Genomic DNA, 20,000 nt, shown 5'->3' with positions numbered 1-20,000 from the left:
GGGCAACTATCAGCCGGTAGTTCCTCGACAGAAACACTCTATTGTTTAAATAGATAGTGATAATCGCATTAAAGTCAGCATTTACAAAGAAGCACGGCAAAAATCCAGGCTTCAACGACATTCGAACACATAACCACGATTGCTCTACACGCTGCTCTATTTTACTGACTCCGGGAACTGGTCCGGCTATTCCGAGTTCGTTTTTCAATCGCGCCAAAGGTGAACGTATGATAGAAAATATGTTGGAAACGTTATCATACGATTTCGGTTACTGAACAAGACAGTGATTTCAGTCCCTACTAACCTTATCTCCTGTGTTTCTTAGCTTCTGTTTCAATGCGTCAATTTGCGTTTCTTGCTCTTTAACTGTGTATTGTAGCTGACAATCTCTGTCCCGCAATAGTTCAACTTGCTTTTCTAACTCCTGAACAGTTTGGTGTTGAATTCCCCTAAAATGCAAACAAACGGAAGCACAGTCAAGATTCGGTGCAGACCTTCCTTATGGTCATGCACTTGTTCATCTCTACGAAAATGGGCAAAAAAACCGAAGTATTTTCATAAACACAAGCGTCCCCGTATCGTTTCCACCTGTCCTAACTACCGGAAACGAAGCTTATCCACCCTCACCGCCAACGTAACGTCACTGCCCAACCAATGACATATATGACCGAGCAAGTCTTCCACCTTAAGACAGATCGTAAAATAATTTGCTATCGGTCCGCTTCATTTTTTAAAACGAGAAGTTACGTTCAAGCTCTTGCCATAACAAAGAAACCAACAAATAACAGAACTAGAAACTTCGCCGGCAAACATGATCAGGTTTATTTATTTCACGTAAGTTTAATTAAACGTCTTCATCACGACTGGGTCACAATTGGATCATAGATAGCGAAGTTTTGACCGCTAGGCTGCATGCTGGTTGGCTACCGTCGACACGATCAACCTGACGAAGAACTGTAAGTACAGCAGTAGAACCTTACGATTCAAGATCCTACTGTGACACAGTCCTGCAAAAATTGCGCTTAAGAATTCACCGAACTTCAGAGTGCAGTTAATTTGTTTATTTATTTATTTATTAAACAATTCGCCAACCATTATAAAAATAATAGGGTGAAGGATTCTTGTAAAATCGAGGCGAAGCCGAACTAAAGTTACTGTTTAGTGAACATCTTTCCTCGTTATTTTACATTACAAGGCATTTAAACGAAGAAAATTACCCGAAAACTATCTGAAAATTAGACTTACTTTGTCTCAGATATGAAGACGTTGATTAATAAAAAAATTATTTTTTCCATTTCTCTATTTACATAATCATTTCCTCCTAGATTATTAACGAGTTTAATAATATTCTATGTGAAGTGTTTTAAAAGAACGTCATGGCTATAGTTACCTCAACATCTCCTCGATTTCTATAACATCGTAAGCAAGTCTGACAAGGATTAGGCAAATTGTTAGCAAGTAAAATTGAGAAATCGTAAATTGATGTAAGGTTTTCTTTCTTAGTAGGTTATTTATAGCTTTAAAAATCTTGCAGAACCGGCCATTGAGAATTATTCACTCGTGAGGTTTATTAGTATTTAAAAATTCCAAAGCTAATTAGCGTTTTTATTGTTAAATCAGATTAAAAGTTTAAATGAAAGAGACAAAAAAGATTTAAAATTTAACTTTACCATAACTAATGGGAATTTATATGATTAATACGAAAACAGTTCAACAATTATACTACTGCGAAAGACGTATATAGTTTTTCTGTAGCTGATAAAAGAATTATAAGACGTTTTACAGTTAAGTATCAGTGCTCTTTCGAATATAATATAACAAACTAACGCTTGTACTTTGCTTACAAAATCTTAACCGAGGCATCAGAATGAAAGATACTTTAAATGCGGAAGAGGCTGAAACTCCCTTTCCACCAAATGTCATTTAAAGTGAATTTAAGGCTACAGAACCGTGCACAGCAAAAAAAAACCTTTAAAATATACACAACGGTGTCAGAGACCCAGCGTGAAGGAGGCACAAACAGTTGAATTGGCGGTTCATAAACTAAGGTGTGGAATTAAGAACAGTTGGTAGTCGTCGCGTGATCCGAAACCGGAGAATTTCCAAGCAAATTATGGGCAATGCACCAGGCCGCCTGCAGGAAGGTTTGCAATAGCAAGATAACTCGAAAAACAACTCACTTGTTCACTTCCTCTTCCTGCAGATGAACTCTAAGTGTATTATTTTCCTCAGATGTCAGCTTCATTTCAGCAAGTTGATCGTTAGCATGTTTGAGTTCTGATCGTGTGATCTCCAGTTGCTGACTCACACCCTCAAACTCGGCGCTTAATCCTGCCAACTAATTAAAAAAAACATTTAAGAATGCGTAGCGGAGTGGAGGTGGCTAGTGGTGGACACTGAAGTGAATAGTTGTTTTAGTATATACTAAAACAGTGAGACAATATAGCACAAAAATATGATTTTAACTCATTTGTTTCTGCAACAATTACAATATTTTCGGGCGTAAATCCCACGCGACTTGCTCACAGGTGAATAGCAAAGGATGTTCGGAGTTTATATCCTAATGAAAGTGATTCCCTTACTATAATCTCAACGAAATAAGCAAGACCAGGAAGGGGGTTACTATTCAAGGAGTGCGCGTGAGGCAAACCTTAGCTTCACATTCGTCCGCATTCTGCTGCGCTGTATCTTTAGCAACCAAAATTGCTGTGTGCTCTGCTTGTCTTCGGTGCAATGTACTTTCCGTCTGACGTAACTGTTGAGTTTTCTGTGGGAGAAAAAGATCAGTACACTTACGTGAGTAAATGAAATACGAGGGTTCAAAACTACTAAAAACACCGGCTGTACTCTGGAAATCATCGCACTTTTCGTAAGGTTTGTGTTTTTGTTGAAGCCTTTACAAGTGGTCCTGCTTCTCAGGATGACTAGAAGACTTACGTACCTTGTCCAATTCAATTTCCAATTGTCTCTTTGTTGTCTCCAGCGTGGATACTTTATCAGACAACTCTTTAACTTGCTCCCAGGCTTTACTCAGCTCGGACTCAAGTTGTGCAGTTCTGTTCTCCAGACTCCCTCGCATTTTACTTTCAAACTCCAAAGCAGTGGATGCCTTGGTTCCACTGTGACTTGCATTTGTAAGTTCCGTTCGAAGCGTGCTTAATTCCTTAATGAGGGATAACAAAAAAATAATTATTCACCACGCCACTCATGCATCTTCCCTGCCTTTGTGACCCTGTGATGTCATACCAGAACTGTACCAACCTCCCCCGACCACATTGGAAACACAAGGTAAGTCCATTCTGTGCTCTAGTGCCGTAGTATGTACCCTAGAAAGCATACTACAAGTTATTTTGTTCATAAGCGGTTTAGTTTTATTTTGCAAAGTTTTCTTTGCCATTTTCATTGCAGCTTCCCCCGAAATCCTTTTACCTCCTTTAAAATCGACTTGATATGAATCAACTTAACTTTCTTTCCCTATATGTTGCAGCATCACAGTTCTGCTGATACCTGCAGATTACAGCTTTGGTAGGAAAACTATACTGAACAAAGGCCTCGGCTATCATCACACCATTTGCTTTAAGTTCGATTCCCACAGAAAACCCGATAAACGCACACAAGTACTCGTTAACTGTTGTCCTTCAGTAGCATATTGATAGTAATGAAAGTTCGAGTGAGGTTTAACACTACTGTGAAGTTTTCGTACCCAATTATTCCATGGGAGATCAACCCTAGTACCACACAAGGACAGAGAAAATTTCTGACAAGGGTGGGATTTGAACCCACGGCCTTCGGATTTTGATCACCGTTGCTCTACCAACTGAGCTACAAGGCCAGAACGGGAGCAGTACACTTCCAAAAACCTCAGCCGGCGGCTGTCGCAGAAAAAATTGATATCCTTTTTTATGCTTAGCGAAAACACCTTGCAACATTTTTAAACCAACAAATCACGTGCGCGTGTGAAGAGCCAACAAATTCGCACGCGCTAAAATTCGTCATAGAACAAAAGATTATTTCAAAATTTAGCAAAAACCTCTTTCACCTCTCTATCATACCTGATGGTTCTGATTTCTACGCAGTTGATCAAGGAAAAGTCGACTCTTCCCTTGGTACCTTCCGATTTCAATCCACGCATTAAAATTCATGAGGTGATCTCACTTATTAATTTTGACCTTTCAAGTCATTTATCTTAAACCTTCGCAAAGAGGAGGTAACTTAGGTAACCTTTTACACGTTATCCCGCTATAACAGTTTCAGTGAGAATTAGAGACCACCCACAAAAACCTCACTTAACAAAAATCAGATGCATACGCATCTGGAATACCCTTGCAGGTGAACTCAATTTATGTATGGAAGGCTCACAACATTTAAGGAGGCTCGAATAGTTTCTCCTTTTTTCACACAAGTAAACATATTCTGTTCTTAGATATAGTTAGGGTAACCATATCAAGACGAATCAGATTTCTTACATCACATTTTCTTCCAAAATACCGTTACCATGGCAACGATATATAGCATTTCTTTGACCCTTAAAATCAACATAAATTGCCTTTTTTGAAAAAAAAAAAAAAAAAAAAAACGGGACGGTGAAATCTTCCCATACAGCGTTACCTGATAATGTTAGAAACAATATACTTGGTCCGCAGCAATTGGTTCGCGTTGTTTGCGGGTTCCCTGCCACATTGTTGTTGTTATTTATTTACTTGTTTACTTATTATTATTATTATTATTATTATTATTTTAATGTAAATCTGTTGGCGAACCTGATAAAATAGAAATAAAAAAATTGCCTCACGCAAATAAATCAGTGGCAATCTAAGAAATTCATTACCTCATCCCTTTCTCGCAAGAGAGCACTGAAATCTCTACTTTCCCTCATAGCTTGCTCCAGCTGACTAGCCAATGAGTGACGTTCTGCAGAGGACTTCTCCCTTTCACGCTCTATCTCATTGCGCATGTCAACAATAAGTCTTTCATATTTACCCTATAGAGGGAGAAAAATGAGCACAAGTGTTTAAAAGCTTGGAAATAATTTCCTGCCAAGCACAGTTGTTATCTGAAGGTATGAGAAGATTTTTCCTCTGGTTTCCACGAGCCTAGACTTGATAGGAATGCTGGACTTTTCCCGAGTATGCCCAACTCACTAGATTCAACATGTTACTTTTTCAAGTACGCTAAACGCTACGTGAAAAGGTGTTGCGCCTTGTCCACAAATTCCTTAGACAACCAGTTAATTTCATGATTGTTTAACGGCAACATTTCGGGATTAAACAGGATGTTCCAAACATCGATTAGCTAGTATGTTTATTGTCTTTTCAAAGTGTTACAGTTACACGTATATGCTTTTAGTTTAGATGTTTATGTAGAAAACGAAAGGCACTTGGCAAAAATACCTAAAATATGTCAAAAAATCGAGCTTCGTGTTTCAACAGGGGTTCCAAAGACCTCGAAACAGATAAAAGCACGATGCTGAAGGCGTGTAATGTGATGATCATCTGTTTTGATCAGAAAGTGATAGTAATTTGTAAAGGAAATGAATAGTCAATATTCGGGTGGGTTAAAACTTTCGAATACCTTTACATTCTAGGGCGTGATGGAGAGAGAGTCAGAATCACGTCGTTTTCGCCTTCCAAAATCGTCTTCCCAAGAAAGTAATTCGGTTAACGAGGCCGTTCCAGTTTCAACTAGATATAAAGATAATTGGGCCGTGAACATTTTCGCCTGATGGCTGAGGTTAAGAGAGGTACAAGTGCCGGTTTTGGATTGCGGTGAACTTTTCAAAGACCACGAACTACATAAGGTTCAAGCTTTGAGTGAAGGAATTGCTGAAATGGATGATCTGCCGCTGAACTATTGGGTGTCCAAATTCGTTTTAATCCTCTGGACACTAATGATAAAAGTGCTCCGAAAATTTTACGTTGAATATTGGGGAAATTTAAAATTCACTGTGTGCAGGTATTTCATTTAAACGTGTTATTTCCCGGAGGTTTATTAGCATAAAGGTTCATTTAAATTCAAGTTTCTTGGTCAGTGTCCAGTCTTGATCAGTTTTTGAACTAACACGTGCGTTTCTTGATCTGCATTTTTATTGGTTACCAAGATACATGCTCCCGACCAAAACGGGTCACTCCACTTGGCAAGTAACCTTACGAATTATTAAGGAGTTTGAGTTCCAGCTTGATACACAGCATATTGTACCCTGCACTTGCAACCACCTTTACCTTTGATGTTATTAAAAAAAAACAATTTCCTATCCTCTTCTATGACAACGACTGTGTCAGACTGTAGAAGAAAAGCGGGATTCTATTTCGCCATTGGTGATGTAGCTGGCTAAATTTTAATTATAGCTTCTCTTCGTGTAACGGAATAAATAACCGGCTTGAACTGCAGTTTTCTGTTCAAGATAAATAAGAAAAAGCAATTTCTCATCTCACCTGACTGTCTAGAGAAGCATTATGCTGTCTTAGGAGCTGTGCAGACATAACTTTGACTTCCTCTCTCAGCTGATCAACTTCCTGTTTGGCAGAGCTACTACTCTCTTGCGTAAATTCGTAACGCGTGCTTAACTCTAGATAAAGAAACAGTTAAGAAGACTCAACAGAATGTTTTTAAAAATAACTGATGAGGCTTAAATAAAATCGATAATAATTTTAAAGAGTTCAATTGCAAAAGTTGTGAACAGAAATTTTCACATGACGTCAAGTTTGCTGCCCTGTCGGCTAAATTCACCCAAAATTGAGCTCATCTTCCTGCAAACACTTCTCTTGTTTTGGAGTGAAAGCACCAAACCCCAAATAAACCATTTATTAACACTCAGTTAATTAACTTTTCCAAATGGTCTGGATAGCACAAGTGTTAATAATATTTTAAAAAATACAACCACACTCTTGAATTTTCGGAACATGTTTCGATGTTTCAAACATCATCTTCAGCCATAGTGAGTGTAACATTAAAATTTTTACAAGATAATTCGTATAAATATATATGACTATCAATACAATGATTCTTTGTAGATTAAATGTTCGTTACAAGTACGTAAAATTCAAACGAACCAAGAATATTATAGAGAACACAACTGACATAACGGTAAAAGTTTAAAAGTGTAATGCTAAACTGACATGATCAACTTGTTTGTTGAGTTCGGGTTTCAACCGCTCAATATGGAAGCTCTCCTTGATTTTGAGTTGATAGAAAGAAGTAGCATTATCAATACTTTTGAAGCAAGAAACATCACAATTATCGAGACAATTTTTAGAAAAACTAAGATGCTTGAAAATATGAGAATTTTTGTCCCGGAAAAGGTGCTCATTTACACGTGTGTAGAAATGCCTGTTGGTTTCACCAACGTAGCGAGCACCACAGCCCGCACAAGTAAATTTGTATACAACACGTGATTTGAGAGAATCCGGAATGAAATCCTTTCAAAAGTGTGGTTGTATTTTTTAAAATATCAATTAATTAAGCAGTTAAGAGAAAACTGTGACTCAGTTCAAATTAATAATCCCAGTTTGCAATATCGCCAATGCTTGCTGTAAAACTCGTGGAAATAACTAGTTTACCTCAAAAGCCAAATGTCAAATAATTGACTATAAATTCCACATTTCACAGGCAACTTGACCAACCTCGGTTTGTTAGAGTATCATAATCGCTGCACAAGGCCCACTGACAACGATTCGAGCTTTGTTCAAGACTAGATTTACACTAGAGGAAATTGTTCCGAATTCGTAAATGTTTCAGGATTCATCAATTTTAGAGTATTCGGATTCGTAGGCGTTTACACTGAAAGGATATTCGGATTCCTGACCGCTTACACACAACGACAACTCCGGGAATGACCACGAAATTCCGAAAGCATTTGCAACTTTCCTGTATCTCCCTTCAAACATTCAAACAACTGGAATCAGACTATTAGCACTTGCTCTTTTGTTTATTTTTGTCACATTGAAGGATTGTAACTAGTAACTCGACAATGCCGAGTTCTATAAGGACACTAGAGTACATTAGGATAACAAAGCATTGCACTAGTCTGACCTAGACTCCTGCTTTGCTCTTTTTGTAACAGATCTTCGAGTTCAGCGCTCTTCTCATCCACCTTTTCCAGCTTGGAATAAGAAATAAAAAAGAGAATGAGTGAGTCTCCCCTCTGAGCAAAGAGTAACTTCAAACCAGTGAAAAAATTATTTGTTTTAAAATGAATCAAATTCATGTAATTTTTGAGCTCTAGTGCCGCTTAGTTCCCTTTCAAATTTCCAAGGAGTCGCCATCTTGTGAAGTCTTTATTTTATGAGGGTACCACGCAATAGCCATAGGCTAATGAACTTGTGACCCTCAATCAGACAAGGGGCCTGTTTCTCGAAAGTCCCGAAAAGCCATTTGTGAAACTGCCAAAAGCTTGTTTTGGAAAGCCGATCTTTTGACATGTTTTCAAGATAACAAAAAGAAAAATAACTGTGAAGTTTGACGACTTAAATCCTCTCCGTTCTTGAGATACAAAGGGAACTGTGACACATATGGCTTTTCGGGCCCCAAAAGTTTTCGGGACTTTCGAGAAACGGGCCCCAGACCACAACACCGGCAACTCCGTGCCCTTCTCTTTTCTACCAGTGTGTAATTGCGCCCCACAAAGGGTTGTGAGACAGGGCTTACGGTTTATAGTCCTTACCCGAGAAGACTTTAAACACCAACCATTCGCACATGGGCCTTTCTGCAGATACGGCGGCCATTGATTTCTATTGTTTCGAAAGATATTATAGCTTTCTCAAAACAAAAATAAGCGTTTCTGAATTTCATTTATTTATAGAAATGTTTTGCTTTAAAAAATGTCAACAAATTTGAAGTATCCTGGAGTTGAAAGTTATTTTCTTTTGTTGGAAAGGAGGTTTCAGACTGTAAAATACATCAATGAATGAAGGGGTAGTTTCTAAAGAAACTGTGGTGCTGCGTCGGTGGGGAAGTAGTATACAAAAATTTGGTTTATCAACGGAGTTGATAATGTAAATTGACCACCGTACAGAGATTCTAAAAGCTGACGTTTCGAGCGTTAGCCCTTCGTCAGAGCGAATCGAGGGATTATGGGTTACGTGTAGCTTTTATAGTAGAGTAGGAGCTACGCTATTGGTGGTAACATGGCAACGTGAAAAGTAGGAATATATTAGTTAAATGAAAAGCGTTCGTTAATACCATGAGGATTAAGGGTGCCGATTTGAAAGATGGGTGACGGTGACCGATTCCGCGAACACCTTCGCGATGTTGAGAAGAATGACAAGGATGCATCTAAGCCAGTCGCTCGCCATTTTAATCTGCCTAACCACTCCAAAAAACACATGGCTATCTGCGGCCTTTCCCTACATCTAGTTACGACGGAAAGCCGCAAGAATCTGGAACAAAAATTCATCTTTCAAATCGGCACCCTTAATCCTCATGGTATTAACGAACGCTTTTCATTTAACTAATATATTCCTACTTTTCACGTTGCCATGTTACCACCAATAGCGTAGCTCCTACTCTACTATAAAAGCTACACGTAACCCATAATCCCTCGATTCGCTCTGACAAAGGGCTAACGCTCGAAACGTCAGCTTTTAGAATCTCTGTACGGTGGTCAATTTACATTATCAACTCCGTTGATAAACCAAATTTTTGTAAAATACATCATGTTGCTATTGCATGATTCTTTTTGGCCAGCTTTAAGATAAACCTTTTTTTTTTCTGAGAATCCCCGAGTAACCATCGAAAAAATACATGTATCATATGGGACGATCTCGCGCGTAGTATCGTGGGATATTTTTACGAGTCACGCTGTTTTGGCGAGCCCGTGGGGCGATTCAAAATACAAGAGACGAGTAAAAATATCCCACGATACTACACACTACATCGTCTAATAAGCTACTTACTATCCAACGTTTTCGCACCATATTTGTAGCAAGTGAATTGTCAACAACTGAGAATGCTCAGACTATTCAAATTTCTGAGACTGAACTGGAATTCCAGTGGTCATCATTATCGCAGGTGCTGATCAAAAAGAATCACGGCCACTGTGGGTGCGAATGCTCCAGTGCAATTCACAGGAAAACCAATTCCAACATACTCCCAATTGAAAAAATAGAAAATAGCCGGCCAATAGCCCATTTCCGAGTTGCTGCATGCCTCAGTTTCAAAGCGAGTCCTGGTGCACAACATTCAAATGGAAATTAGTTGCGTATTCTTATGCAAATCAAACTCATTTCCCTTACAATAGTTGAGCACCAAGACTCACTTCGAAACCGAAACAAACAGCAACTCGGAAATGGCCCATTGTGACCTTGGATTTCAAAGCATTCAAAAAGAGGTACCTTTTTGTTGAGTTCACTGATTTGTCTTTCTTGTGCAGAGACAACAGCATGGAGGGAGGTCTTCTCATTCTCTAAGGACTGAACCTGAAGACTAAGCTCCTCGCTTTTCTTTGACTATTGACATCATAAAAGAATTACATCAACAACTTAACATATGGACCAGGTAGAAGAAGACGATGAAACATCAAGAACTAACGTTGTTCCTTAAGATTACTTACCGACAGTCAGCCGACAGCTTGATAAACTCCTAAAATTTTGAGCTTGGGCTGCCTGTGTATTACGCTGTCTATTGGCCGACAGAGTTTTGATATCCGAAAGCTAATTTTAAACACTTACTGTACGAGGGGCATGGAATCACCTCCCAGAAGTCTTAATAGAAAGTTTAGTCTTGTCCTGCATAACATCACAAAGTCTGTGATAACGTTTGAGGTCATTTGAGTCGTGAAGAATGAAAGCTATCTCTTTTTCACGATTACAGATTAAATTATTCAAGTACGATTACTTTGAAGCCATGAATTGTGATGCACATAATGTGCTCAATTTAGTTCAAGGCTATAAGCAAAACAAAATGGGATATATTGGAGACTTTTGAATTTCTAGAGAGAGCTAAGTGCGAGATGATGGACAAAAGAAATATACCTCTTTACAATTGTGTGCTTAGTTACCTGGCCTTTACGTGAATATGAGGCTGGTGTTGACCTTGTTATGATACAGACCTCCCTCCTTTTCTTATGTTAATGATGTTGTTGTCATGCTAATTCGTAAAGAATTACACAAGACAAGCAGTGAGGTTTCTGTCAAAACAAGGTCAAGTTCAGCCTCACTTTCATTTAAAGGCTAGGTAACTAAGCACACAACTGTAAAATAGACTAATTGGGGTAACCCCCCAACAGCTCACAGAATAAGCTGAGACCTGTGACATACCTTGTCCTTTTCTTTATTTATGTAAGAAGCAAGCTCTCTAGCAAGATTTTCCTTCTCCTTCTCCAAAGCAGCTGTTTGTTCCATTGTCTCTGTCTCTCTGCTCATGCTAGCAGCAAGGGATGCCTCAAGATCCTAAAACAAAATAACACTACTTGTGAGGAAATGTGCCAGACACTAAAAGCAGATTTTCGGATTTCTTCACCAAGTTTTTCAATTTCAAATGGTTGACTTTTGAAGTCCTTTCCATGACCATGTAAAGTACTTTACTTCAGCAGGGCTGCACAAAAAAATTGTCCATAACCTGTCTTCAACTTGCTTTACTTCATTTGTTACAAAAACAGTTAAACATTTAATGTTATTCCATAATGGTCCAAGGAATGAGTGGAGTACAATTCAGGGAGAAACCAGACTAGTAAGTTTATAAATAGGTGGAGTCGCAGCACAATAATATTAGTACTTGACAATTTGTACCACGAAGTGCTCAATCAACAATCAATCGCAACTCTTACAACAAAATACTACAATACTACTGGGCCAGGCGCAAACTATTTACTAAGGTCTCAGACTCAATGACCACGCATGGAAAGGCAACTACTACTTTAGTAACAAATTCAAGTGCAACTACAGATTCTCATGAAATACAATTGTGCAGATTAAAATAAAGCATATTGCTAATAATCTATTTTCCACATGCATTCATGCTAAGTATTAAAGCATTTTTATAAATTTTAATGTGAAATAAAGATACTAAGCTCAACTGAGTAGACATTTTGTCACGACATGAAATTGATACGCTTATGAAATGACTTGTCCATTGCTGTTGAAATTTGAATGCCCTCCACAGAAAAATAAAACTGGGAGCAAGAGGATGGAAACGAAGAAACAAATTTTTCTCATGGCTTCCTCTCACCTCATAATTTTTTCCATAATAAATAATATTATTGTGCACTGTCGAACAAATCTTTAGTATTAACCATAAATATTAAAAAGACCTTGGTGAATGCTGAATGATACACAAATAATTACTTGTAGTGTTTGACTCTTGGGATAAATTTCTAAGTGCATCCATTCAAAACAAAGTTACTAATCAGTAACTTCCTTTGAAGAGCTATATGTTTTGTCTATGAATATAATATTCTAGTTCCAGACTTTATGTAAATTAAATCAGTTTTAGTGTATAAACATTGTTTGTTACGCACAATTAATTAGCAAAACAAGGAAGATGATTGTGGTCATAAAGAGAGAATTGGTGACTGCATACCAACTACATAGCTTTTTTACTTTAAAAACTTTATAATCTCACATTAAAAGGAAATTGCCAAACCTTTCTCAATTCAACAATCTGTCCACGTAGTAGTTCTTTTTCCTCCTCAGCACTCTTACTGCGGCCAGACTCAGCAACCAGTTTCTCCTGAAAGCTTGTTTCATAAGCTTTGTGATCAGACATGACCTGTGATGTACAAAGAGAGTTTCACTTAAGCCTGTACATTTACTTGTGAGGAATCAGAAGTCACTCACAGCCTGAATGTTATATTTAATTCTCATTGCAAGATTTTGTTATATTGGCTTCAGTGAATCATTTGCAAATATCTAATGGTATGCAAATCTTTTCTTTATTGTTAAATATTTATTGCCTGAAGCAATGTTATCTGACCCCCATGTAAAATAAATTCACCTTTATTGAACATTTTTTGACTATATAATTTTTAAATCATTTGTGTCAGAGAACACTAAAAATGTTTCAGACAAGAAATTGAAGATTACAATATATTTTTGTTGATTGCATGTCCCACAATAATTATTTTGTCATCTGATTATTTTAACAAAAATCTATCAGCAGTCTGTTAAACTGTGAATTTAATGCCATCTTTTATGCTGTTTTCACAACACTAATGTCGACCAGCTAGGATTGCTTGACTTGGATTGATGTTACAGTAACAGAAAAAACTAGGCCAACAGAAATCACCTGAAAGCTCCAGTCTCTAATAATTCTCAAAATTCAAGAGCAATGTATAGCCACTTTGTGCATCTTCGTAAGGCAGAAATTTAGCAAAACTGGGTCAATTACACTGTAATATAGAGGTTTTTGTTGAACCACTCATAGAAATAATAATTGGATTTTTTATTCCATAATTTTGAAAGACTATAATGATAAGTTTACATGGGATAAACCTATTTGATTAACTATTAAATCCCTTTAATGTTAGATTTAAAGGCCAGGTCACACTAGGCGATAAGTCGCTGTGACACATCGTGGAGACAAATCGCCACAACAATTTGCCTTGCATGACACGGTTGATTTTATGAAAACTAGTTTGAATTCATGTGACTAATCCCAGCGACAAAATTAGTGAAAGCAGTGTTGTTGCACAGTATGTACACTTCCCGCAACAAGTCGCTGCAACAAATATAAATGAACCAATGAGAGAGAGTTATATGGTCAGCCATATTGAATTACAAAACTAGTTCACATTTCCCTTCATACTTGATCACACCGAACACCGAACAGGCATCGCCTAGTGTGTCCTGGCCTTAAATTGAATGTAACACAATTTTTTTGGTGATATTTGGGCAACATAATATTCACATAGAAGCTGAAAATTTATTATTTACATGGCATAAATAAGCATGGAGGACATTAAACAACCCATCAAGTCAATGAACTGGAGTCAACACACCTTGTTTAGTCTTTGTTTTGTTTCTGACAACTCTTCCTTTAAGCTTTTAGCTTCATCTGTTGCCTTCATTAACTTTGCCTTCAACGTATTGATCTGTTAAAACATGAATGTGAAACAGAATGGAACCTTTTACAGCATCCCACAAATAATAAGACATTTTTTCCAATTATACATGTACATGTCAGTACCTCATCTTTTGAAGTCTTGTCTAATGTTTCTATATCCTCCTCTTTCTCTGCAAGCGACCTCTCAGCCTCTCCCAGCTGCAATGTTAAATTCTCAATCTGCTTCATCTGTCGCTCCAGTGTATCGTCAGCAATTTTGAGACGTTCTTGCAAACTGTTCTTTTCATCATTGAGTTGTTGTATCATTATTTGCTGCCTGTAACAATCAATATACTGTACATATGGGAACATGTTCCTTAAAGCATACTTCTGTTAATACTTGGTATATGTATATTAATAATTATTATTAATTAATTGAGGGAGCCTATCTCTTATAAGCCCAAGGGTTTCCTTTAGGCTTCCTCATCATTAGCTTTTTAATTGCTTTAAACACTATGCTCTGTACTGAGGCAAAACTGTTACAATAACCTTGAACTTGTGCGATGGAAATCAGTAATATATTAAGTGTTTGAATTCTAAAGCAAGACTGCCCCACGTTACTTTAGGGTGGAAAATTTATTGCTTGGAGAAATAAAACATTTACAATATTATTATAATACATAAAGAGCCCTTGTGCTCAACCTTTAGCCACATTTCCAAAAAAATAGGTACAAATAATTATCATACACATGGATAAAGCTGTGAAGATCCTGGCACACGTGGGTCTTGAACATGTTGACACAACATTGTTGCCTAAGCACATATTGCCAAGCTGTGTCAATTCATGACAGCTGGCTTTTTGAGTGGATTCAACTTATGTGTACATCATACATACACAAGTACTACAATAGGCTCTTTGCATGGCCTTGTCACATGACCTTGTCAATCATAAAAAATGTTCGTGGTTCAAAATAGATGCCAGAAATGGAAAGAGCGTGATGCAATTGGTAAGAATGTCAATCTTGAGGCCACTGACAGTTATGTGAGATATTTTTACAGTGATTTTAATGCTTCAGAAATTTACTGAAATTTATTTGGAAAACAGCTGCTGGATAGCAAGCTTTGCCTTCTAGCACACAATTCTCTTAAAATTAAACTATCAAACTGCTCTAAAGTCATGCACTAATTTCATCACGCTCTTTCCATTTCTAGCATCTACATGTATTTTGTACCACGACCATTTAAACTTTATGATTGACAAGGTCACGCAAAGAGGCTATTATCTAATAATAAAAGCTTAATTCTATTAATGTTAGAATTATCTCACAGGTTAAACTGAATAAAATGCATTTTATGATACATGTATTCTGAACTTACTTCTTAGAAGAAGATTGGGCCTCTGTCATTACACTGTCCTGCAAACAAGTGAGACACAACAATATTGATAAACAACAGATAATTTTCAACACAAATTCATCATTTACCGAAAATCATATATTTCAAGCATAATAATTGTCTTTTCCCTGATGAAACATGAACTTCTATTTAACTTTCAAACACCTTGTATCAGGTTGGAGCTCACATGTTCTAGGACCACACTAAAAATGTTTTCAAAATGCCGAATAAAGTAACCCATTCACCCCTAAACTGGTCTAAACCAGCCATAATTTGAGTTAATAGTATTTTACTCTGTCTAACGCCAGACAATTTTATTCCGCAATGGAAAAACCCCAGGAGTCAATGGGTTAACCAGGCAATTTCTTATTTTCATGCATTTTTAGATGGATTTCAATTCATTAATGACTTGAATACTACAAAATAAATAATTCTTTGTCATGAAAGAGTGATAGCATTCTGCTCTGTCTATCCTTAGGAAATCTTCTAGTGGGTCTTTGAACCAAATATTAGCAAAAATTGGGGATCCTTGCTTAGCTTCTCTCCTCATTCTCTACCTATCTCTACTGCTTTTTAGTAACAGTGCCAGATCCCTGGATAGGTCTTATGTGAGAACTTGTTCTGGGTTACAGGGATTGGCAGCCATTGCCTAGGCAGTGGAATGTCCCTGGAAATTCTAGACAATTCCCTGCCTACAATATTAGCAAAAGCATATGTTGAAATTGAATTAATCCATAATAATAATAATCATTAGAATGAGAATATGTATTTTGACCATTTAGAGGGCAGTCATAAAAATTACATGTACCAGAGGATTCCAAAGATGGACAGATAGGTTCACAACTTTGATCCTAATCTTAATATTTTGGTCAACATCACAAGGAGGCCAACAACAAAGCCGAAAGGTGCAAAAAGGGACAACAATACCATTTTAATACTGCCCTGCTTTTTTTCCCCTATTTTTAATGCCATTTAGAGCAGAAAAAGGAAATTCAAAACAGATGCAAAACCTTTTCAGTGGAGAGTTGAGCTTCTCTGTCCCTTATGGTAGCAAGGTCTTTCTGTGCCACTTGTAGCCGGGTTTGAAGGGTCTTCTTCTCTTCTTCTTGGGTTTTTAGTGTTACCTGATAGTTTGAAGAAATGAAAAGTTGGACCCCCTTCACTAATTAAACACAAATGCAAATCCGAACTATACTACACCTGTGGGCATACAGGCACATACATAAAACTATTAAATTACTTTCATAGCCAAAAGATTTGTAAACAAGTGTAATGTTTTTAAATAAAGACAAACTGAATTTAAAAGAAAAAAACCAAGAGCTGCAAAATGCATGCAACCTTAACCCTTTCAGCCCCGATAGTTCCAAATGGCACTTATCCATTTTACTCTGTCTAACGCCAGACGATTTTACTCGTCAATGGGGAACTCCTCGGGGCTTAAAGGGTTAAGCTAACAGCGTGAAAAAACTATGTCCCTGTTTAACCCTTTCAGCCCTGATAGTGCCAAATGGCACTTATAGATTTTACTCTGTCTAACGCCAGACGATTTTACTCGTCAATGGGGAACCCCTCGGGGCTTAAAGTGTTAAGAATATAATTATTCAACGGAAGCAAATGACAAAATTAGAAAGTATAGAAATACAAGTTCCAGTACATTTTAGGGCTGCTACATTCGCATGTACAACAGTACATATTTGCAGGTTGAGTGAATTGAAATAATTATCAATTATTATTAATTAATAAATGAGCAAGAGACAGAAGCCTTTTAAAGCATCACTGAATTTACTTATTAATTAATTAATTAATTAATTTTATTGTTTTCTCCAAAATGGAGAAGGGCATGATATAGTAAAGACTTGAATTAGTGCCCTGAACAACAGTGATTATAATCTATAGCTCTTTACTATAAATACATAAATAAAAATAAGAAATAGTAATAAATTAATTAAAATTGAATTAATTATATTATCTCCTTTCTTTAAGTTTATCATGTGGTCTACTAAACCTCTTTACAGTTGTGTACTTACATGTACATGTAGTTACCTGACCTTTAAATGAAAGTGAGGCTGGCATTTGACCATGTTACATGTATGATACACACCTCCCTTTTTTTCTTATGTTAACTTAATGATGTTGTTGTCATGCTAATTAGTAAGAATTTACATAAGAAAGGCCGCTGGCAGTGAGGTTTCTATCAAAACAAGGTCAACTCCAGCCTCACTTTCATTCATAGGCCAGGTAACTAAGCACACAACTGTAAAATGGACTATTGAAAGATCCAAAAGCCTAATACACTGTATTAATTATCAAGAGATCTAAGTAGAGATACCAAAAATAATTAATACCATTCACATACAGTATTTATAAGCCTGATTCAATCAACTTGCCTGTATCTACATGTACATTTACATCAAATTGTGGGTCGGACTAACTAAATTCAGTATAGTGTCTTAATTAAAACAGAAAAGAGTGCAATTGCCAAGGGGTGACATTTACTACACACAAAAGCAATGCACATGAAATATGGTAGCAGTGAAACAGCACAGGTTTGATATGTTGCAACTAAAGCTGAGTTGTTTGCAGTTAAGCGTCAAACCTGCCGTTCCACTTGATTTCACAAGTATTAATAATCTGAACTTTTTTAATGTCTGGATAACCACACATGTTCTCCTTTACCCCTCATATGGTTAGTATTCCAGACAACTCATACTGAACCATAAAGTAATGAAATAACCAATCCTATTCATGTAACATTGCTTTTCAAAATTGGGGTGGGACAGTCTGGTGTGTGGACATGGTTAATTTGGCACTGAGAATTTTTTAGAATTTTATATCTTTGCTGGTGGTGAGTTGCATCTTTTCAGAGACCAAAACTTGGATTTATTTATCACAAGGTTATATAGTATTTCCAGTGCTCAAGAGAACTTAAGGTAAAGCATAGCTTACTACAGTTTTCCAAACAAGATCAAGATTTTGAAATCTGTGAAATTAAAGCAACAGGATGTCTCTTCTGAAATGTTAGTCATTGTAATTGATGTAAAATGTAATTTTTCCTAAAAATCAATGTAAGTCAGGGGAAAAATGCTAAACAAAGTGGCCGAGCTCCTGGCGGAGGGGACTGGAAACTAGACTTTTCAAAGGCCTTTTTCTCAAAACCTACATGTAGCCATATGACCAGGGTTAAAAGTTTTAGGAATTAGTAAACAATAATTTATGAAGATGAAACCATCAACATTTAAAAAAATATATCTATCAGACAGTTTTTCAGTCATTACCAAAATAAACAAAAAATTCCACATTTTTTGCCATTCGCGAAAAACCTGTGTGACAGATTTAACTATTTATTTCTATACATGACTATGTTTCTTGCTAAAGAAATCCTGAAATTTTAAGGTGAGGGCATACGGCTAGAAAAAAGCCTTTGAAATGTCTAGTTTCCAGTCCCCCCAACAGGAGCTCCGTCACCATAATAAGCGTTTTTCCCTGATTTGCATTTATTTGTTAAATAAATTTACATTTTACATCAATTGCATTGACTAGCAATTCAAAAGAGACATCCTGTTGCTTTAATTTCACAGATTTCAAAAGCCTTGATCTTTTTCTTTGGAAAACTGTAGTAAGCCACCTTAAATATATATTTTTGAAGACAAATTTGTTTACATGTACTTCTAGAGTCTTCGACAGTGTGTCATAATGGTCACCATACTGGATGACCTGGTCTTCCAATAAACAGTTTAAACACTACCATGGAGACTGTTGACAGCCTTCCTTCATCTTTAATTCTTGCTCTTAATTCATAGATTAGTGCAGGCATCTGGCTTTTGGTACAGAGAAACTCAGCCTGACTGTGTGATGAGTTTGTTCATGTGACTAAATGCTCTTTTTGTTTATGGCCAATGAAGACTGATCTGATAAGAGATATTAAATGCAGCCACCTGTTCTAAAGCCATCAACTAATGATGCTAACAAACTTGGCCATTATTAGTAAGACAAAGGGTTTTAACACATACGGCCCTTATTATTAATAAGGGTTGATTAAATATTAAAATGAATTTTAAAAATCCAAATTAATGCACATCTGACCAACCTCTGTCTCTTGAAGCTTTTGCTTTGTCCCAGACAACTCTGTCTTAAGTTTCCTAATTGCTGCTTCTTGAGATATCTTTGTTTTATTAAGTTCCTCTTTTTCTTTCTCAATGTCTTCTTCAAGTGACTGCACCTGTACATGAAAAGAACTTTATGAATTCTATTTAATTGTCATTCGATTCTCCTAAAGCAGAGGGGAAGGATGACAATGAATCTTTTACAACAGAACACCTTGGGCATCTCTTTTTTTAGGGGAGTCAGGCTGGTGAAGTTTTCCCCCTCATCAAAATCAACTCTCAGCTTATTACATGTACATCTGGCTGCGGTTATTTTGTGCTCCAATATCAAACATGGACCATAATAGCAGCTGCCAGGAGTGCCTTATCTTAAGCTCGATACAGTGCTTGCTGGCCAGCAGTCATTCCCCAGCCTCTTATGCTTATGTGGGATGGCTGCTAGTCTCCAGGGGCATGTACATGTGATTGCAAATATTAGCTCTGCTTTCTTGCTTGCTTGATCTTTGCGGATCAGTTGCAGTCATTGCT

General features: G+C 37.0%; 1 protein-coding gene across 1 annotated transcript in view; it reads right to left on the bottom strand.

Annotated features, from left to right (window-relative positions):
• LOC137997261 (uncharacterized) overlaps positions 1-20,000 on the bottom strand; it is a 54,130-nt gene that overhangs the window by 7,626 nt on the left and 26,504 nt on the right. The window contains exons 9-18 of the mRNA XM_068843142.1: positions 12,577-12,702; positions 11,253-11,384; positions 10,329-10,442; positions 8,029-8,098; positions 6,432-6,565; positions 4,829-4,981; positions 2,942-3,163; positions 2,651-2,767; positions 2,181-2,338; positions 305-449 (exon numbers count right to left, since the gene is read on the bottom strand). Of these exons, the coding sequence (XP_068699243.1) occupies positions 305-449; positions 2,181-2,338; positions 2,651-2,767; positions 2,942-3,163; positions 4,829-4,981; positions 6,432-6,565; positions 8,029-8,098; positions 10,329-10,442; positions 11,253-11,384; positions 12,577-12,702 (1,371 nt within the window). The remainder of the gene's footprint in view (positions 1-304; positions 450-2,180; positions 2,339-2,650; positions 2,768-2,941; positions 3,164-4,828; positions 4,982-6,431; positions 6,566-8,028; positions 8,099-10,328; positions 10,443-11,252; positions 11,385-12,576; positions 12,703-20,000) is intronic.

This window comes from Montipora foliosa, chromosome 3 (genome assembly GCF_036669935.1).
Source record: "Montipora foliosa isolate CH-2021 chromosome 3, ASM3666993v2, whole genome shotgun sequence".
Classification (NCBI taxonomy): Eukaryota; Metazoa; Cnidaria; class Anthozoa; order Scleractinia; family Acroporidae; genus Montipora; species Montipora foliosa.
This window is presented reverse-complemented; position numbering and strand designations above follow the sequence as displayed.